This window comes from Triticum aestivum, chromosome 2B (assembly GCF_018294505.1).
Source record: "Triticum aestivum cultivar Chinese Spring chromosome 2B, IWGSC CS RefSeq v2.1, whole genome shotgun sequence".
Lineage (NCBI taxonomy): Eukaryota > Viridiplantae > Streptophyta > Magnoliopsida > Poales > Poaceae > Triticum > Triticum aestivum.
This window is the reverse complement of record NC_057798.1, coordinates 354,047,121-354,060,129: the sequence shown is the minus strand read 5'-3', so window position 1 is coordinate 354,060,129 and position 13,009 is coordinate 354,047,121. Positions and strand designations below refer to the sequence as shown.

The following is a 13,009-nucleotide window of genomic DNA, read 5'->3' as shown; positions in this document are numbered from 1 at the left end:
CGTCGATTCTATTCCAATCACACAGTCTTCCGTCGCTGCGTATTGGCAAAAAGAAAAATAAAATGCATCGCGTCAGAGCATTGAAAAACATCATCCTCTGCGCATAACCCGCACATAATCACTCGCCCAAATAACCCCCTGAATCTCTCCCGCACTCCTCTGAGCTCGTCGTCAACCACAACCACCTCGTCCTCTCTATAAGACAATAAGTTTTGGGAACCAGCACAACCCTCTAGGGGTGGCTTATCTCATTATATATAATGGTTGTGTTACAATACGTACATAGGTACAGAAGTTATACATAGTCTAACACCCTCCCTCAATCTTAGCCACTTTCTAAAGAACTGAGAAGGGTAAGATTGCGCCTACAAGCCTCAAACTGTGGCAGTGGTAAAGGCTTAGTGAAGATATCTGCAAGTTGATCCTTAGACGAGATAAACTTGATCTGAAGTTGCTTCTGTGATACACGTTCCCGTACAAAGTGATAGTCAACTTCAATGTGTTTCGTTCGAGCATGAAATACTGGATTTGCAGAAAGGTATGTAGCACCGATGTTATCACACCAAAGAATAGGAGGCTGTGGTTGAGACAAACCCAACTCCTGAAGCAAAGACTGCACCCAAATAATCTCTGCAGTAGCATTAGCCACAGCCTTGTACTCAGCTTCAGTACTGCTACGTGACACAGTAGCCTGTTTCTGAGCACTCCAGGCGATCAAATTAGAGCCAAAGAATACTGCATAACCCCCCGTGGATCGCCTGTCATCTGGGCTACCAGCCCAATCTGCATCAGAGAAGGCCGAAAGGACCCGAGAGGAAGTCAGCCGAATATGCATACCAAAAGTCAGGGTGAACTGAACATAACGAAGAATGCGTTTAACAGCAGCCCAATGAGTATCTCTGGGAGCCTGAAGATACTGACAAACCCTGTTAACAGCATAAGAGATATCTGGTCTCGTGATCGTCAAGTACTGAAGTCCACCAACAATGCTTCTGTACTCTGTGGCATCCGCAGGAGACAAAAGCTCACCATCAACAGCTGTTATCTTGTCGGTAGACGACATGGGTGTGGTGGTCGGTTTGCACTTCAGCATGCCGGCTTTTTGTAACAACTCCAAGGAGTACTTCTTCTGCGTAAGGACAAGACCAGTAGCACGAGAAGTGACCTCAACTCCAAGAAAGTAGTGAAGCTTCCCAAGATCTTTGACCGCAAAATCAGCACCAACAGAGCAGACAAGAGCATCAGCAGCATACTGAGAAGAGCTGACAAGGATAATATCATCGACATATACCAAAAGATACATAGTGACTTCTGGCTTCTGTAGAAGAAATAATGAAGTGTCAGCAGTGGACGGCACAAACCCATGAGCACGAAGGGCAGAGGCAAGGCGGGCATGCCAGGCACGAGGAGCTTGCTTCAAACCATATAGTGCTTTGGAAAGACGACAGATATAGTCAGGACGATCAGGATCAGAGAAACCAGGCGGCTATTTCATATAAACCTCTTCCTCCAAAAATCCATGTAGAAAAGCATTCTGCACATCAAGTTGACGAAGGGACCAACCACGAGAAACAGCAATGGAGAGAAGAAGCTGAATAGTGGTAGGCTTGACGACAGGACTGAAGGTGTCCTCATAGTCAAGACCATGACGCTGCCGAAAACCGCGAGCAACAAGTCGCGCTTTGTAACGCTCAATAGATCCATCCGAATGCTTCTTCACTTTGAATACCCATTTTGAGTCAATAACATTTACCCGTGGTGGTGGAGGAACGAGAGTCCATGTCTTGTTACGAAGAAGAGCATGAAACTCCTGCTCCATAGCCTCTCGTCAATGTGGAATGCGCAGGGCAGCCTGATATGAGCGAGGCTCAGAAGATGGATCCGCAACAGCAGCAGCCAAACAAGCAGCCAACCAAGCAACTGTACCATCTGTACGTTTCCTAGGTTTGAAAATGCCACTGCGACTGCGTGTATGTGGTCGAGACACAGGAACCACCGAGGTCGACGGAGCAGCCTGCAACGGGCTCGAGGACGGCGACGTTGACGAGTTAGCCGGTGACGAGGAGCTAGGCACGGTAGCCTCGGACTCAGTCGGCGAAGAAGGCCGGCCCACCGGCGAAACCGGCAGAGCAGACGAAGCAGCTGGCGACTCCGGCATCCCAGACCGGGCCGATGGCAAGCTCAGCATAGTGGGCCGTGGCGCGGCCGTTGTCACGGGCCGATCCGCTGATGAAGGCGACGTGAGGACCCGAGCCGCGGGCGAAGACGGCGTGACGGGCCGAGCCACGGGCGACTCGGCGGCCGCTGGCGAAAAAGGCCGAGCCGCTGGAGACTCGGCGATCACTGGCGTAGCAGACCGAGCAGTGGAGATGCTCGGCGCGACGGGCTCGTCGGGTGACCATGCATGGGCACGCGAATCGATGCCATGCAACAGAGGGCGATCGAAATGCCCACCAGAAGACGACGATGATGATGGTGAATCCTCCAACAGCTCCAAACGAGCGCCACGTCCGGTTCCTGCACCATGGTTAGGTAACAGCAAAGGAGAGTATGCAACATCATCAAATTGGTCAGAAGCAACAGAGGATGAATGCAGGGATGGTGGTTCGACAGTGGACACAGGAAGGTTGGCAAAGGGAAAAACATGCTCATCAAACACGACGTCCCGAGATATATAGACACGATTAGTGGGAACATGAAGACATTTGTAACCTTTATGAAGAGAGCTATAGCCAAGGAAAACACACTTTTTAGAACGAAACTCAAGCTTGCGCTTGTTATATGGACGAAGATGCGGCCAGTAAGCACACCCAAATACCTTGAGAAAGGTATAATCAGGTTGTTCATTAAGGAGAACCTCAATGGGAGTCTTCATGTTTAAAACACGAGTAGGAGTACGATTGATGAGAAAGCATGCAGTGGTGAAAGCATCACTCCAAAACCGAAATGGAACAGATGCATGGGCCAAAAGAGTAAGACCAGCTTCAACAATATGACGATGCTTACGTTCGACTGAACCATTCTGCTGATGTGTATGTGGACATGCTAAACGATGAGCTATCCCAAGCGACTGAAAGAAGGAGTTGAGGTTGCGATACTCGCCCCCCTAGTCCGACTGGACATGAACAATTTTGTGCTTGAGAAGACGTTCAACATGTTTTTGAAACTGAACAAAAATATCAAACACATCAGATTTGCGTTTAATAAGGTAAAGCCAGGTAAAGCGACTATAAGCATCAACGAAACTGATATAGTAATTATGACCACTGACAGAAGTCTGAGCAGGATCCCATACATCTGAAAACACAAGTTCTAACGGATGTTTCACCTCACGACTGGACTCCGAAAAAGGAAGTTGATGACTCTTCCCCTGCTGACAAGCATCACACACTGCTACATCTTTATTACTAGACAAACTAGGAAGCTCATGACGACGCAAAACATGACGGACAATAGGTGTGGCCGGGTGACCAAGACGAGCATGCCACTGTGACGGAGAGACCCGAACTCCACTGAAAACGCGAGCGACGCCAGGATGCTCCAGACGGTAGAGACCCTGGCACAACCGCCCACTAAGAAGAATGTCCCTCGTGCCCCGATCCTTAATAAAAAGATCAAAAGGGTGAAATTCACAAAGCACATTATTATCACGTGTGAGTTTAGGAACTGAAAGAAGATTGCGGGTCACAGATGGAACGCGAAGAACATTGCGAAGCTGAAGACTCCTATTGGCATGTCTAGTGAGAAGAGATGCTTGACCAATATGAGAGATGTGCATACCTGCTCCACTGGCGGTGTGGATCTTGTCGGAGCCATGATAGGGTTCACGAGTGTGAAGCTTCCCCATCTCGCTGGTCAGATGCTCTGTCGCCCCAGAGTCCATGTACCAGTGTGGATCGATGGAGTAGGACTGAGTGTGTCCCTGGTGCTTCTGCGGCGCGGGACGAGCAGCCATGGCGACCTGACGGGCATTGTTGCGTGTATCTTTGCCGTCATTGCCAAGACCAAGGAAGCTTCGCTGGAAGCGCTTATGACACTTGGAGGCCCAGTGCCCATCGCGGCCACAAAGCTGACACACACGTGGACCGCCAGCCCCCGGTAAGGTCGCAGTAGGTGGGGGGGCCGAGGCGGGCGACGGTGGCAGCCCCAAGGGAGACCGGGGTGATGAAGAAGAGCGGCCACCCTTGGTGGCGACGTTGGCCGAGAGAGAGCCAGTGCCCCTGGTGCGGCGAGTCTCGACCCGTTGCTCAGTGAGAAGAAGCCGAGAGAAAACCTCGTGTGCCAACATGGGTGTCGAGTTACCCCGCTCGTTGATGATCTCGACTAAGGCATCATACTCCTCATCAAGACCATTGACAATAAACGAGTTGAACTCGGAGTCGGTGAGGGGTTGTCCAATGGAGGCCAATGTGTCGGCAAGGCCCTTGACCTTGTTGTAGAACTCAGTGGCCGTGGAGTCAAGCTTCTGACACTCTCCAAGCTGACGACGGAGTGCAGAGACACGAGCCTGGGACTGCGCTGCAAAGGTGCGCTCAAGGATGGTCCAGGCCTCATGAGACGTCTTCGCGAAGACAACAAGGCCGGCAACTGCCGGCGAGAGCGACCCCTGGATGGAGGAGAGGTTCGCCTGGTCCTGCCCCGTCCAGACGCGATGGGCCGGATTGTAGACCGGACCGTGCATGCTGTCTACCAGCGCGGGTGGGCAGGGAAGCGATCCGTCGACGTAGCCTAGCAGGTAGTGACTCCCCAAGAGCGGGAGAACCTGCGCACGCCAGAAGATGTAGTTGTCTGCGGAGAGCTTGATGGTGATGAGATGACCGAAGTGAAACGGCGGCGGCGAAGACGATCCCATCGAGGAGGCTGCCTGGGGTGCAAACACCATGGAGGCAGCCGGAGGCACCGAAGCCGATGCGGGAGGAGGCGGGACCGCAGCCAGGGCGGGCGCCGCAAAGCTCGCGGCCGGTGCGGACGCCGCAAGGCCCGCGGCCGGGGCGGACGCCGCCAACCCCGCCAGCGGGGCGGTGTGATCCGCTCGCGGCAGGAGCGGCGGGACGACGCCTGCGGAATCCGCAGCGGACGGCGGCGCCGCGGTGTGGACCACGAGGTCACGCCCGAGCGAGGGCGCCGGCGGCGTGGAGAAGACGGAGCCGATGCTCCTTGTCCCGATCGGAGCCGGAACGGAGACGGCATCGAGCGGGAGGTTGAGTAGAGCCGCAAGAGAGGCCGGGAGTAGAGCTCTGATACCATGTAAGACAATAAGTTTTGGGAACCAGCACAACCCTCTAGAGATGGCTTATCTCATTATATATAATGGTTGTGTTACAATACGTACATAGGTACAGAAGTTATACATAGTCTAACACTCTCCATCTCCGTAAACACAGTTGCAGTTTTGTCCGCCTTGGATCCAATCTGATCCATAACGAGAAGTGCATCACCACCAATGCGTCTGTTGCCGATGATATGAGGCAGCACGCCGGTGATCTTCCTCGTCTTCTATTCCCATATCTTATCACCACGGCGCATGCTTCCCGGGCACCAACCCTGCGTATCGTCACCATCTCCGTCGTGCCGCAAGCCTGGTGCACTCGAGATCGTCCGGCCGATTGCGTGGCGCATTAGCGAGCCTGACGTACTCCGGCGTGTACAGAATGGGGCTAGCACACGACGTCAATGATGTGGAGGTCGCATGCAACCTTCGCCACCTTGGGTCGTCATCAACATATCTAGGTAATTCATCTCCTCAACTACTTCACCATCAATTGGAATCTCGACTAATGGTGCATCCATGGTGCAGTGTCACTCCGTCCATGCCACTCCTTAGTTGACATCACTTTGATCTGGTGGAACACCTAGCGGTGGAAGGAAGCACGCCACCATTAGTAGGAAGCATGGCTAAATGAAGGGATACAAGTCGATAATTTGTAGGATACATATGATATGAGCTTAGGAAGCATTGTACTCCTCGTGACTTAAAGGAAGCAAAATTGTTGTATCTCTGAAAAATGTTATATGAACAAATAAAGCACAGATGCACAGCCACCCATGGGAAGGAAGCACGATCCTCGACTAATGGTGCATCCATGCAGTAGCTTCGCTCCGTCCATGTCTCTCCTTGTTGATGCAGTTTTGATCTGTATGGCGGTGGAAGAGAGCAGATCCACAATATGAAGGAAACACGGTCATCATCAAACGGTGCATCCATGTTGTAGAGACATGTGTGTGGGCGTTTATCACTTCGCTCACACGTCCGTTTCCTCGCCCACAATCAAAGCTGTCAGTTGCCATGCGTTTCTGCAGGGTACATGGCAACTGCCCTAGCTTTGCTTGTAAACAGATGATAACTCTCTTTTACCTGAGTTGCAATGTGTTTTTGCATGGTACTCCCTCCGTAATATTTGTCTTTCTAGAGATTTCAACAAGTGACTACATATGGAGCAAAATGAGTGAATCTACACTTTAAAATAAGTCTACATACATTTGTATGTTGTGTCCATTTGAAATGCCTAGAAAGACAAATATTTGAGAATGGAGGGAGTACATGGCAACCGCCCTAGCGTGCACGTAAGTAGATGGCAACTCTTTCTTTTACATGACAACTGCCCTAGCGTGCTTGTGAGCACATGGCAACTCTCTCTTTTACCCGAACGTGTTTTTTTGCCATGCCTTTTTTGTAGTGCTACATGGCAACTGCCTAGTATTAGTAGGTGGCAACTCCTAAAGTTTTGAAATCATGACAACTGCAGTAGACGAGACCATACATGGCAACTGCCTAGTGTTAGTAGGTGGCATGTCCTAAAGTTTTGAAATCATGGCAACTGCAGTAGACCAGAGCATACATGGCAATTATAGTTGAGCAACCATGGCAACTGTAGTTGTCCGACATGGCAACTATAGTTCAGCGACATGGTAACTGCAGTTAAACAGACATTGAAGAGGGTCCGAACCATGGCAACTGCGGGGACGCGTGGTGACTGTCACGTGGTGGCTGAGAGAGGTCGTGTGGGCGTTATCCATTTTGCCCACACGTAGGCGTGTGAGAGGGACCGCGAGAGAGAAAAAAATATGTGTTGACGCTAGTTGTTTTACCCACACGTAGGCGTGTGGGCTGGTACTTTTAGACACCATACAAAACGTGTGGCCAGATCCCTTAACGCCCATGCATATGGGCGTTATCGGCGTCCTTTTTTTAATATAAGGTCTGTGATCAACATGACCGGAGAGATTAATTAGCTTTCTTTAATTAAATAGTACTAGCCAGGACTAGGAGAGAGATGACATGTTGGAACAAGTAGTTGGATTTGAAGGAAATAAGAGATACTCACGCGTACATGTACGTGAGATGGGCTTGCGTGCCTGATTTTTTTTATGATAATATATGTCCCATTCATTTTATAAAGATCGAAATACAAGTCACGTAAAGTCTGACATGACAAAACTGAAAATATAGTAGCACATCTCTGAGCTTGACATCAACGTTCGTCATCTGCCTCCGGCATTACTACAGCAGCCCCCGAAAAAAAGAATGACGAATCACCTCCTCACCAAAGTGACTCACCAAAAGTAAAGACTTTGTCGTTGAACGAATCATACCGGGGTAATACCCCGAACACGCCATCGAACTTCATATCTAACACCCCACCACGTCTAAGACGTCACAGAAGGAAACCATACCTGTCATTCACGAATCACGAGCCCAACACACGTTCGTCTTTCAGATATCTTCCAGATGTACGTGAGGTGGGCCTGCATGCCTCGCCGTCCTCTTTTTGATGGCGGTTTGTATTTTGCCTTTATATATGCAGTATACGTGAGTATTACGAGGGAAGGTTATATTTTCAACAGGTTAAACAAGTATCGAATATTAAGCAGCCCTCTTGTTATTTATTTTGCGTGAATTTTCTGCAGTGAAAGTTGCACTTGGCTCCCGACAGGCTGCATGCTGGTTACATCTACTTCGAAGAGAAGCCGGAGGGATTGTCCGTTTGTCGTCGTCACCCCTGCTTCAGGTTGCACGTAATTAGAGTATTATTTTATCGGTGCATTGGAGAGTTTTGCATCGTAAAAGATTGGGGCAAAACATCAGAGCGTCCGAGGCCGCGCCCATATCATTATAAATCAGCACAGCGACTAGGCAAAGGTTCCAAGATCAAACAATGAAATAGCTATTAACAACATATGAATATGAATTGAAGTGTAAAAAAGAGCGCAATAAGATGGCATGGGTCTCACCTAGTTAAACTGTTTTCACAACATACAGAACAAATTGTTGCCCCGTTTACACAAGAGCCTCCTAACCAGGGCAGAGTTCGGGGTGGCCTCAGATTCTTGGCCTCACCCTACGGCCACTAGTGTCGCCACCGTCCGAGAGCTGTCCCCATACACTCTGGCTTTTCCCGCCACTACTGCACGGCTCCTCGCACCCAGCAACAGTTCTCAGTATCTCCGACTGAAGTGATGGGCAATTATCCTTGAGGTAATCAAACCCGTCAGTCCGGATCACAGCTGCAGAGACATAAGGGTATCTGGAATGTTATGGAGCTTTATAAACTTATTAACTGCGCCAAGAAAACAACCAAACTGTCAACACATGGTATATGAAGCATTAATTTCCAAGCTAGTAACAGATCTAAATTGCTGAAAAAGACTATGCTAGTTGATCTAATTGCATTATTCTTGGTTAGCAAACTACAGAGTCTAACATCTAAAGAAACTACTCCCTCCGATCCAAAATAAGTGTCACAGTTTTGAACTAGGTTAGTTCAAACTTAGTGCAAAACTGTGACGCTTATTATGGATCAGAGGGAGTACATTCCAGTGCATCATATTTAACAGCAACTCTACTAATCATGAAACTTGATAGTGCAACTAAGCAGCACAAACATATTTATACCTCAGAAAGCAAAGCAATACAACTATACCAATGAGAATCATCATCTACAATACAACATCGAGCTACTTATCTTCTACTTGCATGTCAAACAAATGTAACACCAGAAACTCAAAGCATGCACATATCACCTCTCACTGAAATTGTTTATAGCTTGTAATCGTTCCCCCCTCTTTTTGTTCATACTTTTACCACTCCCTAATAAAAACCCCCATCAGTGAGCACGGACCAGCATGGCACTATGCAAATCCACAAAATTATTACTTGAATGCCAGGCATGTTTTTCGACTAAACATGAATTCAAATATGAATGCTACTGTACAATGTGATGAATTAAGTTAGATTTGATGTAAAAGCTTCAGTACCTGAAAGATTTTCTGCAGCAAATTTTAGGCAAACGGCTTTAAGCTCCATGGCGTGGTGACTATCAGCCAATGCAAGAGTATTTGCAACCGAGGCCACAGAAATGCCTTTGCACAAGTAAGATTCACATAGAAATCTTAACCTTCCTAAGTCATACTTGTCTGCTGCGGCCAACAACTTTGCCGCCAAAGTATCAAAAATAGAGCCCATGGAGCTTGATGCATCCAACTCATAATCATCAACGAGGGTATCTCTGTAGATGAAATGAAGCATGGCCTGGACGGAGTATCCACATATAGTAAGTATACTTGCTCCCAGGTTATACTGGAAAACATTGATAACAAACAAAATAGAGACACACCTTGAAAACCTTGGGCTCTAGATCATCAATAACAATCTCTTTCAGATCCTCACTCTCATTAACCTCGTTCTTGTCTCCTTCTGATTCATCGCCAAAAAGTTTGGATCTAAATACAGTAGACCGTGCAGCCAACACCAACTTATGGGCATGAAACCTCTCTCCACTCACATTAAGAATAACATCAACCCCTTCATTACTGTCCAAAAGAGAACCGAAGTGGTAGCCAATATCAGAGTCTGGAACCTGAATGGAGTGTGGTCTGGAGTAATCAATAGTTGAAACCACAACACCCACAGTGCAGTTTATCCTCAAACAATCATCTTTAAGAAAGTCCGATGTCTCAAGGGCAGTTCGCCGAAAGAACCGTTTGTAACCCCTGAAATGAAGAATGAATATCACAACCCAGACTCCCAAGGCTGTTAAAGACTGGGGATCTAGATCATTTGGCACACTTTACAAGGGGTTTGATGATTTGCCCTAGATAGTGCAAATTATCAAATGAGGAAGTAAAGTGTGGGTTAAGATCTAATTTCTCATTAAAGACTTGTATTAACGAATTCACACCTAGACCTACAAATGGCATGGGTTAGTAGTTACATCATATCCAAGGTTCATATTTATATTTCGTATCAACAAAAAGGAAAACATAGGACACCAAAGTTTCCAGATACCACTGGCAAGCAGATTTAAAAGAAAAGAAAAAAAACAGTTTTTCCTAATTATAAGTTTGAACTTGGGAATGAAAATAACTGAAAAGCTACAACTATTGCAGTTGTGAAGATTAAAAAAAAGACCTGAGCCTCCCAACCCCAGTGACATACCACCATGAGAAGCACAGTTTGTGATATAATTTTAATCATTGTTTATATTTTTACTATGGCCAACATTTGGAACTCCTATGTTTTTTGCCTGAAATGCATATCTACAGGAGCTGGCAGCAAATCAAAAAGAATATGAATGGAAGTATTAATGGGCTTGAGAATCTGAGCTCATCATGCTATTGGCCTGAAGGCACTGTCGAACAAGAGCTATTGCTTTGTTTTTATTTCCAGAACATTTTGGTTACCAAACAGAAATCTCTGATTTCGTGGAAATGAAACTGGGGGTAACAGCTCTTTCATTTAAACCAAAGGTTACTTTGTGATGTCCTAAATTGATGGTACGGGCACACTTCAACATACAACTATTCAAATGAAGTGAAACTCAACAAAAAGAATAGGTGAATAAATACCATAACATGTTGTAAGGACACAAGTACTCAAGATTGACTATTAAAGCAGTTTGGTTCCATGGTATAAAGAAGGGTCCTTCCAAACAAATTGCCTTTCACACAATACAGTCCACCAAGGAATTACTCCAGTAACAGAAGATGTCGTCTTAAACACAACCAAATAAACATATTATAAATGGCAACAAATTCACCAACCAATAGATCTGTCAACGTATGTAAACCCAAGAATATCCAGTCAGCAACCTAATCAAGTGACATTATGCTTTACAATAAGCATGTAAAGGTAAAAGCATAAGTTTACTATTAGACTACAGCATTGCAGTGACAAAACTATAGTAATGGGCTAATGGCACTAGCACAAGAAGTTGGATTTACCTCTTATAAGATATAGATGTTAAGGGATAAACCTTTTATGAAAGAGGATGTGTGTGCTACCATTCAGATTAGGAAAAAAGATGAACTAGTTCTTAAGCATCTCAAGTCTCTTCTTTCCAGCCAACTCTACCTCTTCATCCCCCTCTACCCTACGGGCAGTTCATCAATCGAAGCATTACAGTCAGCCTACCTTTTATAGTGTTTTCCACAATGTGTACTGTCATCGATGTGATCAACAGATGGGCATATCGCCACAGCAAAGCAACATATTACACCAGAAATTAGGAATGAAAAATCAAAATTGTAAAGCTACTGATGCATACCATACTCAACAGATCAAAACCAGATAGTTCAAACAGTAGCATGCCATTGGATTGAACTAATAGACATCAAGTAGCGGATAATCCTCGTGGCTGTACTAGAACACCAAAAATGGCTGCCTTGCTATCACCTAATAATCCTGATATCAGCTGAAGTTGAATAAGCATGACAACTACCCCAAAAATGCAAGCACTAGCATCAATCGAATCACAGGCTCAACCATCCTAGCTAAAGTTCCACAGACGCCAATTCAACGACAGTGTCATAGTTCATACCAGAACAAGTTCAACCAAAGCAGGAGGGTTATTCAGAGGCGCCTGCTTACCACATAGAGCCTCGGTACTTGAGGGTGTAGGGGCCAGACTCGAGCGAGCGATCGAAGTGGGAGTGGACCTTGTGCTTGCCCTTGCCGCTCTGGTCCTGCAGTGTGAGCTCAAAGAGAGCGCGGACGTCAGTGCCCTCGGAAGCGAGCGCGATGAAGACGGAAACGTAGGCCGAGTTGTCCTCGGGGTTCTTCCCGTCTGGGTAGAAGTAGATAGCCCACTGGTATCCCCCGACGGTGAAGGTCTCGCTCGCGATGTGCTTCCCGACGCCCATCCCCTTGGCGAGGGAGTAGCCCTGGATCACGAAGCGGTGGGAGCCGTTCACCGTCTCCGTCACGGAGCGCGAGCTGGTAGGGGACGCAGCCATGTCACGCGACGACGAGGCGCCTGTGGCAGCAGGGGGGACAGGTCCCGGCGGCGGCGAGGCGTCGCCGGCGTCGTCGTCCATGGGAATGCGATTGGCTAGGGTTAGGGTTGGGGCTAACAGGCCTGGATTGGGGAATTTTCGGCCGATTGGCCGTACGCGTGTCTGGTTTGGTTCTGCGCGTGGGGCGGCCGTGCCATCCACGGGTGAGACGTGGATCTAAGAATTCATTCCGGCTCGGTCGGTTTGGTCTTATCGAGCTTGCTCACTTAAGCGCACGTGCGTGCATTTGAACATCTCTAGTCCTCTAACTACTCCCTCCGTCCGGAAATACTCTTCGTCAAAATGGATAAAATGAGATGTATTTCCTCGTCAATATGAACAAAATGAGATGTATTTCCGGACGGAGGGAGTACTAGTAAGCGTGCACGTGCAACGCACAAATAACTGTATTAAAAAAATTCTCCTTTCGTAATTACTCCCTTCGTTTCATAATGTAAGACGTTTTTTGACTCTAGTGTAGTGTCAAAAAACGTCTTATATTATGAAAGAGAGAGTAACAAATAAACACTTTTTTAGAGAAAAATATCAATCTTATGTGTATGTCACACATCAAAAGCAATCAATCGGATGAGTTTGAATAGTAACCATGCATGTGCCTTGGTGGGAAGAGATTTCTTATTCATTCTTGTTATGAAGCAATTTTCTCAAGAGTTAATAGAGCAGAAAACCCGTATTAGTACTGTCACTATGAAAATATGTGCGCACTAAGTTTCCTGAT

The 13,009-nt window shown here is 47.2% G+C and overlaps 1 protein-coding gene across 2 annotated transcripts; it reads right to left on the bottom strand.

The window, feature by feature from the left end:
* Positions 1 to 8,111: 8,111 nt before the first annotated feature.
* Positions 8,112 to 12,445, bottom strand: LOC123044922 (BTB/POZ and MATH domain-containing protein 5). Of its 2 annotated transcripts, none has more exons than XM_044467802.1 (4): positions 11,867 to 12,445; positions 9,615 to 9,990; positions 9,256 to 9,529; positions 8,112 to 8,558 (listed from the first exon to the last, which is right to left on the bottom strand). In XM_044467802.1, exons 1-4 carry the CDS (start codon positions 12,310 to 12,312, stop codon positions 8,500 to 8,502), a joined length of 1,155 nt encoding a protein of 384 aa, XP_044323737.1. In that variant the 5' UTR covers positions 12,313 to 12,445; the 3' UTR covers positions 8,112 to 8,499. The 2 variants fall into 2 exon arrangements, with proteins under 2 accessions (XP_044323737.1, XP_044323736.1); XM_044467801.1 differs by having other exon boundaries at positions 8,112 to 8,505; positions 11,867 to 12,444.
* Between the last annotated feature and the right edge of the window lie 564 nt (positions 12,446 to 13,009).